The sequence below is a fragment of the Rutidosis leptorrhynchoides genome, chromosome 10 (assembly GCF_046630445.1).
Source record: "Rutidosis leptorrhynchoides isolate AG116_Rl617_1_P2 chromosome 10, CSIRO_AGI_Rlap_v1, whole genome shotgun sequence".
Classification (NCBI taxonomy): domain Eukaryota; kingdom Viridiplantae; phylum Streptophyta; class Magnoliopsida; order Asterales; family Asteraceae; genus Rutidosis; species Rutidosis leptorrhynchoides.
The window spans coordinates 217466719-217482392 of record NC_092342.1 but is presented as its reverse complement, the minus strand read 5'-3'; the positions used below and the strand labels follow the sequence as shown (position 1 = coordinate 217482392).

Below are 15674 nucleotides of genomic sequence, written 5' to 3'. Positions count from 1 at the left end.
TATTTTTGCAAGTCTTGATCACACTTGTAAGAATATGTCGAATTAACACATTGTAAGAATACGCGAAACTATTGTTTATATTAATAAAATTAATAGGACTTTGCGGCATATTTACAGTTTACGAAATTTTCCATAACATTTGGTTTCAGTATACTGGTATGTTTCGCGAAGGCTAAGTCGCGTAAATGATGACATTACCCACTTACGCAGAAATTATTTGTCGCGAAAGGATGTTAATTTCCTAAGTATTTGATTTTACCATACTTAGATGCTTCGCGATGCTAATTAATTGCCTAAGGATCGTTTTGGCGGACTTAGAAGATTCATAATGTATAAATATATACAAATACATATTGTTTCGCAAAAGTACATACTTATTATGTGCACGATAATAAAAGTTGAAAATTGCAAAGGACAAGTCTATGTTATGAATATTGGTAATAAAGCGCTATATAAATATAAGTACTTGCAAAAATATAAACAACGAAAATTTTATTAATGACGCAGAGATAGCTGCGCGCTAATTTTACATAATACAATTTCATTTCTTAGATAAATCAAGCTTGATGATGTCATCTGCAGTGGCATCATCATGCTCGATTATCGCCGTTATTTTAGGGATGGGAATTTCCGCTATGTTCTCTCTTGCAGCAGCAAACGCCGATTGAGCGTCTGTCACAGAACATAAGCGGTCCGCTATGTCAGATGGTAGCGGCTCTGGCAAAGGGCAGTGGATGGCAATTTGGTCCATGAATTCCACCCTTTCGCGCAATTGTAGCGCAGCAGCATATGTTGAGAATTTTGAGGAAACAGGATGAGAGTTGAGTATTTTTCTTGACAACTCGGGCAGATGTTGGCAGAGCTTTGTAAATTCCAGTTCTGTAGAGGATTTAGCGGCTAGAGCGTTGTCCCGCTCTGAAGCCAGCTTCGCAACCTTCTCCGTTAATGCCTTAGCGGTTGCTTGAAGACTGTTTTCCTTAACCGCGGCTGCAGAAAGTTGCTGTTTTAAGTCTTCATTAGCAGCTTTTGCTGCGATGACTTCAGCAGAAAGATCAGAACAGCGCTTTTCGCTGTCTGCAACCTTGGCCTTTTCAGTATAATACTTGGCCTTCTCAGCTTCAAAAACATTGAAAAACTGTTCTTGGCGGTACATCATGTCATAGGCGGAGTTAAACGCCATATAGAAGTTCTACACGAAGCAATTGTGTGCTTCTGGTGCAGGAAGCTTCACGAATTCATGGCGAAGCTCGTCAGGAATTGCCAGCTTCATTTGATGGCGTTGGTCTAACGCCGCAGAGGAGGAAGTGCAGGTATACCCTGATAAACCGTCAACTCTCACCCCATAGGAGTCGGGTGGAGTGCGGAATAGCTCAGTAATTTGGTCAGCGGTGCCAGGGCTTGGGAAGATTGGGTCACCGGTTGACTCACCTGCGATAAAAACAATTTTATAAGTTAGCAAAGAAGCATAAAAAGTGCAAATGTTATGATAAGGAGGTAATGTTCTTGGCTTACCCATCTGTTGCTCAGCCTCATAGTCGGATGTAACCGGATTCTCAAATAGGGTAGTTTCGCGTTATTTTAGCTTCTTGCTTTGAGATGACGGAGGTGTCTCGTATGGTCGTTTGGCAGAGCCTGGTTTAGTGAGTGGGGATTTTGTTGTTAAGTCGACAACTGGAATCGCCTGCTTCTCTTTGCCAGACGATGCTGTCGATTTAGACTCAGGACTTGTTAATAGCTTTGTAATAAGAGTTTTTGGGTTTACTTTGCTATCAACTCCGTCGATTTTCATTTTGATGATGAAGGAGTTGTGAATGATGAGTGAATTGTGAAGGTTGGTTGAGAATTCGATTAATTGCAAGTGTTTCGAGTCACTGGTAAGAATTTTGTGGTTACTAATATATATATATATATATATATATATATATATATATATATATATAGAATGTTAATCGATTATGATTAAGTATCAATCATGTTGATTTTTAAGGTAATATTTTTCGCCAAACGGATAGCAACGGTAACTTTGTTTAATTTAACGGTAACAAAGATATAGCGTAATGCTTCAATGCGGTTTGCAGTCATAAATAACTGCGAATTTTATTTTTGGAGTTTATCATGCTACATTTTTTATGCAAGATTTACCATAATAAACTGGGAGGACTTGATCATATACATAGTATTGTATATGTATATTTTAAATGCTAAAGGCTAAAGCAGAAGCTACGCGAAGTATATTTAAGGAACTTAGCATATCCGCTGAAAGTTAAGATAGCGGTAATCTGACGCATTAATAAAAGACCGCAGATTACTTCCGCTAAGCCAGCGCAGACGTTTAAATAATCCGCACATTGCGGATATTCTGGAAACTATAAATAGAGAGTTTGGCCTCTCATTTATAGGTTGTTGATTCTCTGCCATTTGCCCAGACCTTTGTAATTTTCACTTGTGACTTTGCTCAAGGAACTTTTACACTGTGTTAAGGTGAATCATGCTAATTAACAATCAAGACCGGGTCGGGGGTGGTTGATCACTTGATTGATAAAATGAAAGACGATCATCACAGTCCAAAACAATCATCAAACATCCCATTCTCCATCTTAATATCATTGCACTCGATCCTTAATTAAGTAGCTCTTTAATATAGGATTGATCAATGTGTCCACATTTCCATTTTGAGATGTTCCATTTCAAATGTCCACTTTATATTTCAACCAATGAGAAGAAGTTATTCTGGAGAGAAAAGATTTCTGATTGGTGGAGAATGAAATTAGCTGAATTTTCTAAAACTGTGTGCCAAAAGTAAGTGGAGACTTGTGGTGGGACGGATGGAGTATAATTTTAAAGAGGTAAGGACTAAGGGTGTGTTTGGCGCGTAGTTTATTGGAGCTTATGGAAGCTTATGGGAGCTTGAACTTATGATTTTAATAAGCTCCAAGTTATAAGCTTCGTTTGGTAGACAAAAAAAGTAGAGCTTATGAAAATCATAAGCTATGAAAAAATAAGCTACTTGTAGTAGCTTATGAAAAAAAGTAGAGCTTATGAACTGAAAACTAAGCTCCAGCTAGTTTACCAAACATTTATAAAAAATAATAAGCTCCAGCTACCACCTTCAAAAATAAGCTCCAATTTCAGCTCTAGTTCATAAGCTCCAGCTCCACCTCCACCTATAAGCTCCAACTCCAGCTACTTTTTTCCAAACACACCCTAGGTATATAATTTTTTGTAAAATACCATATGATTTAATTTGCTCGAATCATACCGTAAACCGTAAAGAAACACAAGTGTAGGCTATGCAACGACGAAAACGACGCCGTGCGATACAATAACAGAAAAACAAAAATACAATGATACACGATCGCCAAAATTAATCCAAAAACATTAAATTCAATTAAAATCATATCATCTGTATTATCATTGATGCACAAAAACCCCATTACAGATCTCAATTCACATCTTCCAAACTTACCCCATAAACAAACTCAGTTTCCACTAAAAAAAACATTGATTTTTGAAATCACACTTTCCTTTAACTTTTTTTATATGTGTTTAATTTCTCAATGTAATGTAATAGAGTTAGGGTTTTAGTATAAACTAAAGCACTACCTATCAGCTTCATCTCCCTCAATGTATGTAATTTAATCTAATTTCATTATCTTTGACTGTATGTATAGATAAAACGACGGTTTAATTTGGTGATTTTTTAAAATCTAGTGATTAGGGTTTGAAGATGGGAATTAAAAGGGCGAATTCAATCAACGCTGCCCGTAGGAATAATGACGGAAGTGGTGGATCTTGGATTTCAATTTTGATACTTGTGTTGTTTCTTGTTCTTGTTCCTGTTGTTTTTTTCTTTGGGACTGGGATGTATTCCACTACTTCAATTGGTTAGTAATTACATTATATATATTTACATATATGTATATTAGTTTATGTAATATTTTTGTGTGTGTTAAATTGTGATTTTTCTTTGATTTGTGATGGTTAGGTTTTAGGATTTAGGTTAAGAGTTGTTGCATGTGATTACTATAGATCAAGATTTCATGTTTAAACATTGAAATTTATATTACTATTTGACATATTATTCAATGCAATGGACTATTGAATAGTTCACTACTTCAGATGGTTAGTATATGTTAGTATGATTTAGTTTTTTTTTGTTAAAATTTTGATTTCTTATACTATTGAATTTAAAAAATCCTCTACTTCAGTTGGTTAGTAATTATAATGTGATCCTATAATGTAATTTTTACTAGTGTTTATTCTGAAATTTCTAGTATTTATTTAGTTGTGGTTGTTTACTTTAGGGTTTAGGTATATGTTCGAATATGCTTAGTATCAATCACGATTTAATATATAAATAAGAAATGTAATTTTAACCAACTGATTTCTGCATGTGTCATACGGTTATTATATTTAAATATTTTATTTTTTATGCAGATGATAATGATAATGATAATGATATCTCAACTAGTTTTATTAAAGAGGTATGGTTCTGTCTCATTTCGATAACATTGTTTAAGTTTTAAATCAATTATTGAGTACTTACTTGAAAAAGAAGTGCAGGATGTAGATTGGAGAGTGAAGTTGGCTTTACAACATGTTCGATCCCTGTTCACAAAAAAGGCATGATAATGGAATTTTGTACAAGTACTGATCCAGATATTGTGTTTGATGTCACCTTATATCTTATTATATTTATTTATAATCTATAATTTAGGTTATTGACGTCATCAAGGCTAACACGGATGATTTAGGACCTTTTAGTCTTGATTCTTTTCGGAAAAACAACCTGTCAGCTTCTTGGAAGATTTCAGGGCAAGAAAATGGGATCGGTAATAAATCCGTTCCCGTTGAGGTTAGTACATCATTATGCATTTTATATATTTTAAGGTTGCAAAAATGCTACTTGGAGAGTACACAGTCGGGACATTTTAGGGAGTACTCGGATGTTGATCAAGTTTGACTTTGACCGATTTAGACTGAGCTTTGACCATTTTTGACTGATTTTCCGAGTAAACCCAAGTTTTGACCGAATTTTCGAGCAATCCCGAGTTACGGCCGAGTTTGACCGAGTTTCGGCCGAGCTTGACCAAGTCTTGACCGAGTACTCGCCGAGTAAGATTTCTGCAACACTGATATATATTTATATACACTTTTTGTTTGATGGAAGAAACTTATCTAATGATGCATTGTGATCTTAATTTTCTCCAACTAGATTGTTGAAAGTAACACAAAACGTTCTCCGACAGACAAACATGAGAAAATTTTAGATGGTAACGATTGTTATCATATTATTGAGTTCTAATAATGTTTGTTAGCATGTGAACCTGAACGATGGTCATTTTGTGTTAATGCAGTTGGTCATTCGGAATCGGTTGATACACCTGCAAAACTAGCTAGAAGGGTAATATTGTAATTTGGAACTCTTAATGAACATACTACCTTACACTCTGTTTCGTGACGATATAACTTATAATAATTTTCTCTCTGCAGCAACTGAGAGACAAAAGACGTGAAACCAGAGCTGCTGATTTAGTGAAACAAGATGATGATGTGATCATAAAGCTAGAAAATGCAGCAATCGCACGGTCAAAGTCGGTTGACTCTGCTGTTCTTGGGAAGTACAGTATTTGGAGAAAAGAGAACGATAATGAGAATACTGACACAACCATTCGATTGGTTCGAGATCAGATGATTATGGCTAGGGTGTACAAGAGCATTGCAATGATGAAAAACAAGACACAGTTGGCACGTGAATTACAGAGTCAACTTAAAGAAAGTCAACGTTCTTTGGGCGACGCTACTGCAGATGCCGATCTTAATCGCAGGTCGGTAGCTTCTGCTATCAGACGCTCTAGTTTCTTACAAATTTAAGTAATTTTTCTATTATACAGAAACTTTTTCAAGAAGAAAAATTTGTGTAATAGGATAGGTTTTGTGAATAGAAGGGTTAAATAGGTAATTCTTTTTACCCTTAGATAATCACTTTTATTTCTGTAGCCATTTTAGCCTTAAAAATCAGATTTTACAACATCTGAAGTCCCAATAGTTAGATAATCGGTTACAAAAATGCAAATTCGAGCGCCCTCTTAAAAAGTTCTAATCATGTATTTTAATTAGTAGGTTTTTTAATCATACTTCGTATATCAATTTTTGTTTTTTTTTTTTTTTCATTATTTGCAAAAGAAATTGACAAATAATTGTTGGGGTGTAGTAGGACCCTTAGGGGGTCGAATGCAACGATTATACATGTGTGTGCTATGTTAATGTTTTTTGTTCACTCTTCACGTTTTTAATTATTTTTTTTTTATGATATTCTTATAGTGTTGCAGATAGAATTAAAGCTATGGGCCAACTACTATCGAAAGCTAAAGAACAGATTTACGATTGTAAATTGGTAACTGGGAAACTTAGAGCTATGCTTCAGTCAGCCGATGAGCAAGTTCGAAGCTTGAAAAAACAGAGCACTTTTTTGAGCCAATTAGCTGCCAAAACAATCCCGAATGGAATACATTGCTTATCAATGCGCCTAACGATTGATTATTACCTACTTCCATTGGAAAAAAGGAAGTTCCCGAGGAGTGAGAATCTCGAGAATCCAAGTCTCTATCACTATGCTCTCTTCTCAGATAATGTTTTGGCTGCGTCGGTTGTTGTGAACTCGACAATTATGAATGCTAAGGTATGCGATTTATACATCATCTTATGAATTTTGGTGTTTTGATGTGTTGATATTGACTAATAACATCATCATGACATACTTGAATGTTTAAGATATGGAGTTTACTTGGAAACAATGTTATAATTGAGCTATTATTATTATTCCGAACCATATTGTTCTCTGAAAATGCATAAAATAAGGTTTAAAAAAGAAACAAAATAGTGCACATTAGTTTGTAAGAGGGAAATTTTGGGGTGGCCAATGAAAGGGTCGGAAACGGTCATGAGATAACCCAGTTAGTCGGCGTACATCTAGTAAGAATGATAATTGTTCGATGGTTGGATAATGTTAGTAACTAGATTATTTAGAATATAGAATTATATTTAACATTGAGTATCGACTTGTGAATAATTGCACATGACTTTTTGGCACAAACTAGGGGTGACAATTTGATTGGGTTGTCGAGTTCAGTAATGTGTTAAATCCGCCTGTTTGATCATTAGGCTGTTTTATGGTACAAGCTGGGTTGGGTGGACATGCAAACAGTTTTTGTTAATTTTTTATAAATAGTTATGCATTAAATACGATTAAGAAAACAACTTTATTGCAACTAGCACGTTGCCGGCAACATGCGGAGTTGATACTAATTTTGTTAGATAATATGTCATCCTTGAATAATAATCTAAATATGATATCTAAATTTGAAAGGAGTAAATAAATAACAGATAATATACCCGTATGGAAAGAAGTAATATTGCGAGAAAGACTTTCATAATTGAAGTATTATCTAGCAAGTATAATAGGCTTAAATTAGTAATTTTTATGTACCTTTAAGATGTTAAGACTAAACATATAGAGATGTATTATGAATAGTATTAGATGATAACCTTCTCTTTTAATAGCTTCTTAAAACTGAAACGAATTAAGACTGTTAGCACTGAAAGATACTTTCGAAGACTTTCACTTAGTACTTAATCTGACCCTCATGGATAAACAATATCTAAACGCAACCCATTTGTTGGTTAAATGGATTGATATTGCTACCTTATAAATAATGATACTTATAAATTTTTTGGTGAATACAGGAACCGGAGAAACATGTTTTCCATCTTGTCTCCGATAAATTGAACTTTGGAGCAATGAATATGTGGTTTTTACTGAACCCTCCCGGTAAAGCTACAATTCACGTGGAAAACGTTGATGAATTTAAGTGGCTAAATTCATCCTACTGTCCAGTTCTTCGACAACTAGAATCTGCTGCAATGAAGGAATACTATTTTAAATCAGATCATCAAACAACTCTGTCTGCTAGTTCATCCAATTTGAAGTACCGAAACCCTAAGTATCTTTCAATGTTGAATCACCTTCGGTTTTATCTCCCTCAAGTTTATCCTAAATTAAACAAAATTCTTTTTCTTGATGATGATATTGTTGTCCAAAAAGACTTAACTGGGTTGTGGAGAGTCAATCTTAATGGGAAAGTCAACGGTGCTGTTGAAACATGTGGTGAAAGCTTTCACCGTTTCGACAAGTACTTAAATTTCTCGAATCCTCATATTGCGAGAAACTTTGACCCGAATGCATGTGGTTGGGCTTATGGTATGAATGTGTTTGATCTCGAGGAGTGGAAAAAGAAGGATATCACCGGCATATATCACAAGTGGCAAAATATGGTAAAGACTCTATACTGTAGTTTAGTCATTCGATTTTATATTGCAAGATGGGGAGGGGGTAGCAGAGTGGGCTGGGATCAGGTTTGTGGACCATCCATTTTTTAGTTTGGGTTAAAATTGGCTAGGTTTGATTGGCCCACATAAACACTTTTTTGGTCAGATTTTTAGATTTGATACGTAACTGGCGTCTTGATTATGCTTATGAAACATTATGATCATACAATACTTGTGAATATTTGAATAGAACAGCGTAAATGCAGTTGAAATCAGTGTTGCAGAACTCAGAATTACTCGGCTAGTACTCGATTTTGGCAGCTCGGGGAGTACTCGGTCAAACTCAGTCGAACTTGGTCAAACTCGGCAGAAACTCTCGGGATTACTCGAAAACTCAGTCAAAACTCAAAAAATCAGTCAAAATTGGTCAAAACTCGGCCAAAATCGATCAAAGTCAAACTTAGTTAACATCCGTGTAATCTCCGAGTTTCCGATTACTCCCTAAATAGCCCCGACTGAGTACTCCTGAGTAGCGATTTTTGTAACCTTTGTTGAAAGATGTTTGGACGGGTTTCAGCCTCTTTGACCCGTTTTGTTTGCATATAATATTCTTATTCGACCTATTATTATGACAATATTTGGTGCAACGAAAGGTCATGTAACATGGTCTTAAATCTTTTAGCTATATGCAATATAGTATATTATATATTAGATACATATTTTGTGTAATTGTTCTTTTTTACTAATGAAATTTATATATTTATTTACCATTTGTGCCTTGAAACCAGAATGAAGACAGGGTTTTATGGAAGCTCGGAACTTTACCACCTGGGTTGATGACATTTTATGGGCTGACACATGCGCTTGATAAGTCATGGCATGTACTTGGTCTCGGTTATAATCCGAGCGTAGATAAGAACGATATCGACAAAGCAGCAGTCATTCACTATAACGGAAATATGAAACCGTGGCTCGAATTGGCAATGACAAAGTACCGTCCGTATTGGGTCAAATACATAAAATTTGACCATCCTTACGTCCGAGGTTGCAAACTAGGTGCGTGAAAAGATTTTATTTTGAAAAGTCACTCGATTCGATTCTATTCATTGTTATCTTTAGCACGTACGTGTACTCTAGATGTTCGTTGTCTATCTGTGTATGCAACTCTTCGCCTTTTTCTTCTTTTATGTAGGTGTAGTTGAAAAGATCATAGTTTGAAACATTATTTTCAAAAAAACTGAAATGATGGTTTAAGTGTAAATGACATGAATGTGAATATAATACCATTGTTCTATTGAATATTTGCTATGTTGTTTGCTTCCTTTTGTTGGTTTTTTTTTTTATTCTATGACACTAAAACAGAAGTTCCTCATGTGTAAATATTTGCTATAAAGTAACCAACATCAAACAATTGGAGGAATAATGAAACTTTAGATTATTGAGGGGGAATATGAGTAAATAATCGATTCTTTGTACAACGTATAACATCATTAAAAATTGTCAAACCTCATTCTAACACCAGAAAACTTCATCCTTGTTTTTATGAAAAAGGGTAAAGCTTTTTATCCTCCATTAAAAACATCCATTCGACCCCCATTGCACAAGAGGCTGCAACCGATCGCTTAATACCATCCATGGGTCTCTTTGCAAAAAGACTAATGTCAATTCGGTTGTGTCGTCAACGAAGGATTTAGTAAGCCGAATTAATTAATGTTCATTATGATTCAATCTATGAAAAAATTGTGTTCAACTAAAACTAACAACAATCACGAAAATGAGTTGGAAATGGTATTGGAGGTCTCTTTGCCGGAAGAGGTATTCACCAAAACGGGTTCAAATGCTACAAAACGATGGCAACATTTGTTTAAACTTATGCGACCACAAAAAGACAGGGCCGAAAGGTGGCTAACAACATTGGGGACGATCAAAGATGGATCGAAAGATAAACAATTTATGTATTTCTTGAAAATTGCAGGCTCGTCTCTCATCCCTTTTCAGGTTCAACTTGATCATGCGCTATCATTGCCCATACGAGATGGCTCAATTGTGAGTATATGTTTTTTCACCCCTACAAATTGATGCAGTAAATATAGTTTTACAATTTTGTCAAATAAACAATAGATGAACCAAATAGGATTCTTATTAAACAACAATCATGAGAAAATTACAAGAACTGAATTGACTGTTACTAGACAATACACATGTATAAAACATCATTGATCTCTTAAATCAACAAATTTGACATCATATAGCAGACAAAAGGTTGCTTTCCTACAAGAAGAAAGATGTTCCAAGTCTTCAAAATGTTGTCTCATGATGTAATCCCAGATCAGATGATTAAATTGAAAATCCAATAATATCAGTGTTGTAAACTGCGACCGTCTCAGCCTACAAATTTGAACGACTTAAGTTTGATATATTTATGTGTTAAGTATATGTATTACTATTACTAAAAGACAACGTTAGTCAGCTTCCAACTAGTCCCGACTCGACCGACTCATCTCCATCTCGCAACTTTTCCAGCCTTGAAAAATATTTAAGTAATATGTTGCAAATTATAACTGCTACTAGATGATGTAAAGCTATTACGTCATGAATCTCTACAGGAAGCATCTACAGCTAAATACATTGTACAACAATACACAGCGGCAACAGGAGGACTTGCGGCTTTGAATTCGGTGAACAGTATGTACACTGTGGGAGAGGTCAACATGGTCCAAGGTCAAATTAACAACGATGATCAAGAGAGTACAACTACCATGAATATAACTGAGTCGGGTGCGTTCATGTTATGGGAAAAAAGCCCGAATCTATGGTACCTAGAGCTGAATGTCTCGGGTTGCAAAGTGAGTGCTGGAAGCGATGGAACCGTGACCTGGAGCCAGTCTTCTTTTAACCCGTCTCAGTCTTCCAAAGGACCTCCAAGACCATTGCGTCGTTTCTTCCAGGTAAATTTTACGATACATGTCTCCCAAGCGATACCATTTCCAACTGCCCAAGTCTAGTGACCGAATTACAAACTTAACAATTAAAAATGAATGCCTTTCTCAACAAGACAAGACATCCCTATTATTTCATTATGCTAGACTAAAGAAAAATAAACAAAATGATCCTGACCCTTCATTTTCATCTTCTTCTCATTCCTCCTATGATAGCCTTTTGGGCTTGGGTGAACAGTTACCCGTTCTCTATCATACAGATTCATAATCAAATGCATAGTATTAGTAGCCATAAGAAAATGACATTTCCAACCCAATTACTTTGAAATGGGTTGATTGGACCAACTCCAAGGTTGTAAAAGTTGTGAGTCTGAGGACGAATCGTTTGGGATCTTGCAGGGACGAGTAGGGCGTTGACCAGCGTTGCCTGATCAATCCTTAATTAATAATGTTACATAATTACGGATTGAGTGCAATAAGATTATAATGGAAGATGGAATGTTTGATGATTATTTTGGGCCCCGATGATCGTCTTTCACTTTAACTATCAAGTGATCAACCACCCCGACCCGGTCTTGTTTGTTAATTAGCATATTTCACATTTGCGCGGTGTAAAAATCCCTTGGGCAAGCTCACAAGTGGAAATTACAAAGGCTTGGGCAAAATGGCAGAGAATCAACAACCCATAAATGAGAGGCCAAGCTCCCTATTTATAGTATTCGAAATATCCGCGGTCTGCGAGTTACTTAACTATCCGCGGAAACTCAGCGGATTAAACCGCGGTCTTGCATTAATGCGAAATCATAACCGCTGTACTTATATTTCAGCGAATATTGCATAGCTTTGCCTTATAATTCGCATAGTTCTGCCTTTGACTTTTAGCAAATAAAGTATACATATACAATGCCATGTATATAATCAAGTCCCCCTAGTTTATTATGATGCATTTTCGCGAAGCTAATGCATCATGATAAACTCTAAAAATAACGAAATGCTTCTTAAAATAGTTCGTAAATAATATTTTAATATTTTTTACCGCCCATTTATTACCGTTGTTTTAATTAAGCTCAACGCGTAATTACAACGGTAACTTTCGCCAATCTGTCAAATCAGCACGCTGTAACGGTTAGAAAATTACCGTTTACCCGTTGCGGTAATTTCAGCCATTTAAGTGCAATGATTATCTTTTCAACTTGCTCGCCCTAATTCCAATTATAAATAGCTGGTTATTCCGCATAAAAACTTTACGCCTTTCTCTCCCAATTTCGCATTCAATCGTATTCTGCCAATTACAATCGTACTTTGCAATTAGCCAATCCAACCTTTAATTTCATCAATTCAACCTCCGATTTAGCGTTTCTTATCATCAATGGCTTCCTCTTCGTCTATGCACACTCCGGGGGGGTTATGTTTCCTATATGACGGAAACAAAACTCCAAACCTTACAAGATTGGTATCCGCCACTTGCACAATTTGTACCCACCGTACCTTTACCAGAAGAGCGAGCTGACACTCCCCCTAAGGGAACGATTACTGTATACGAGGCTGCCATCTCTCAAGGCAACCTTCGATTTCCTCTTACCACGTTTTTTCGTAGTGTCTGCGAATACTATAAAATTGCCATGGCGCAGCTCCATCCGAATGCAATTAATAAAATTGTGCTATTCGAGATGTACTGCAATGCTATCAACGTACAACCGCTTCTAAACGTGTTTCGCACGTGTAACAGTCTGATTTTATACGATATGGGATGGTTTTCATTCCGCAGCAAGATGGGCACGATGGTTTCGCCCAAGGACTCAATAGGCAATTGGCGCGGTTCGTTCTTTTATATCAACGACACCGCGTATGTGGACAGCAACATACCAAAAACATGGTGTACAGAACTTGATCCCGATCTCAATGAGAGACCTGTACTTGATGATCTTGAGCATGATATTCTCAAGACACTAAAAAACGCAGGCCTAATTCTGTGAGCTTATTCAAATGTACCTCTGTACATTGACAGAGTTTCAATTCAATGGCCATGGAGCGACTATGACGCGCTTTTGGTTGATCAGGCAAAAAATGGTATTTCGCTTAAACTTTTCGTATAATACTTTCTATAGTTCTCGCAGTATATTTTTGCTTTACATAACATTATATACTTTTCATTTTCGCAGAGATTCCTCTTGACCTTATCATGAGGTCACCTGATATTAGCAGGATCTGCCCTGCTCGTCGCCTAAAGAATGGCGACAGGGAGATTATTCTTATTGATGAGCCCATCATCAACACGCTTTATATTACCGGTGGCGAGGACCGCGGCAAGAGAAAAGTTGTGGAGGGTGCCACCACTCCGCGCAAGAGACGACTACATTCTCTTTCCGAGCAAGAAACGAGTAAGCAATTGTTATTCCGCAATATTAATTGACTACGCATTTTCCACTTTCACATAAACTCACTATATTTATTTAACTTGTTATAGTTGTTCTTTCAGAGTCATCCGCTGAAACCACCCCGCTTTTTAACATCAGAGGTAGCATTCCTACAGATGTTCTTGAAGAGCCCGAGCGTGAAGATTTGTCTCTTCCATCTGACGCAGAAGCGTCCAATCAAGAGGGAGAAGGAGAAGCTGATGCGGAAGAACATGCGGCCGCAGAATAGGCCAACAAATTATACCGCAGACTTTATAAATTTCTCCCCAAGGAGACAAAGGATCAATATCGCAGTTTATCATACCCCGAAGCTGCAAGAAAGCGATTGTACAATTGTTATAATGCTCTTTGTCTCACTGTTGATAGCATGGAGCGATTCACCGAAATGTCAGATGAATATGATGGGGCGGTGAAGGCTGCCACCGCTCAGGAGAAAAGGGCACAAAGAGCTGAAGCACACCTTAAAAAGGCTAAGGAAGAGATCGCCAGGCTCAACAGGAAGGCGAACACTGCAAAACATGAGTTCGCTCAATTAGTCAAGTATTTACCCAAGTTTGCGGACAAAGTAATGGATTCAAAGCCTGTTACTGAGAAATTTCAGGCGTATGCCCAAGCCGCAAAACTTGCAACACGCTGTGAATGGCATGATCTTTTATGCAAGCTTGGCGACCTTTCTCAACCCCTGCCTTCTGACATGGCGAATGAAATATGCGCCACAGACTATGCTCGCGAAGCACTTGAAAAGGCGAAAAAGGAGGTTTAGAAAGTGAGCATTCCTGCCTTGGAGGAGCTCAGTCAGCGTGAAAACGTTTCGTTCACAGATATTGAAGCGTTAGAGCTTTAAGTTTATTTTAGCTTATTTTTTGATGTATGCTCGCAATCTTACATTGCGTTTTAATGTAATTATTCGCGACGCGTTCGCTCTTAATATCAACCACTTATTTACAATTCGCAGTTGCAACTTCTTTTATTTATATAGCGCTTTACTTTAGTATTTATTCATAATTCAGACTTGTCCATTGCAATTTCCGCATTCGCTATTGTGCACATAACAAAGCGTACTTTATGCGAAACAATCTTTTAACATTATGAATCTTCTAAGTCCGACACATCGATCCTTAGGCAAATTTTTAGCATTGCGAAGCATCTAAGTGTTGGCAAGATCAAACACTTAGGAAATTTTATCCTTTCGCAATTATTTTCAAATTATCACAAGTGGGCAATTTCATCACTTGGTTTTTAGCAAACAATTTCGCAATACATTTTTGCATGTTTATAACATTTAAGCAGGCTATGCTTAGCAAAAATCATGCCACCTTACTTAAAATATCCGCAGAACAAACATTAACTTAGTGTTGTAAAAGACAAGCAATTGCATTCTGCGAAATAAGCACTACGCGTGGCCACACGCAGTGTTTTCGCGTTGTAAAGAAAGAATTACTAACACTGAAATTAACTTTGCTTTATTCATTACTATTTCGCATTACAAGATTCGAAACATAAACACAACTATCATATTCGCATCATTATATCATTCATTGATGAGTTTTGCCTTAGTATCTTATTACAACTTTTTAAATTTTGACACTACTCAGGATTAACTGAACATCCTTCAATACCCAAATTCGCAGTTGCCATAATCATGGCGCAGAATGGCTCCACTTCCGCAGAAATCAGCGTGCCAATGCCCTTGTTAGCAGAAAATTTTAGCATACCATGTATGGTAGATGGTATAGCGCCAAACATGCGCAAAGCTGTGCGCCCAAGTATCATATTGAATCGCGATTGATTTCGCATTATGTACAAATTCAATAAAGCTTGGCGCCTTAGCCACTCATCACTGTCATCAACCAACTCCATTTGTAATTCCAACTGGCCAACGGGCCAGGATGACTCTCCTGAGAACCCGGCAAGTGAAACCGCAGTAGGTTTCATCAAAGCTTGAATGTTCACGGGCAACTTGCTAAAACATTGTTCATACATGACGTCG

The 15674-nt window shown here is 36.7% G+C and overlaps 2 protein-coding genes across 3 annotated transcripts; both read left to right on the top strand.

Moving 5' to 3' along the window:
• The first annotated feature begins 3291 nt into the window (after nucleotides 1-3291).
• LOC139873621 (polygalacturonate 4-alpha-galacturonosyltransferase-like) lies at nucleotides 3292-9596 on the top strand. 2 transcript variants are annotated; one of them, XM_071861562.1, is made up of 11 exons: nucleotides 3292-3626; nucleotides 3719-3884; nucleotides 4438-4484; nucleotides 4564-4623; nucleotides 4718-4855; nucleotides 5216-5273; nucleotides 5358-5404; nucleotides 5494-5828; nucleotides 6325-6682; nucleotides 7747-8334; nucleotides 9117-9596. In XM_071861562.1, the coding sequence occupies exons 2-11, from the start codon at nucleotides 3728-3730 to the stop codon at nucleotides 9390-9392; spliced, it is 2064 nt and encodes a 687-aa protein (XP_071717663.1). In that variant the 5' UTR covers nucleotides 3292-3626; nucleotides 3719-3727; the 3' UTR covers nucleotides 9393-9596. The 2 variants fall into 2 exon arrangements, with proteins under 2 accessions (XP_071717663.1, XP_071717662.1); XM_071861561.1 differs by having other exon boundaries at nucleotides 3712-3884.
• A 517-nt stretch (nucleotides 9597-10113) lies between these two features.
• On the top strand, nucleotides 10114-11333 carry LOC139870820 (uncharacterized). Its single transcript, XM_071858590.1, has 2 exons — nucleotides 10114-10374; nucleotides 10935-11333. Exons 1-2 carry the CDS (start codon nucleotides 10114-10116, stop codon nucleotides 11331-11333), a joined length of 660 nt encoding a protein of 219 aa, XP_071714691.1.
• Nucleotides 11334-15674: the final 4341 nt, after the last annotated feature.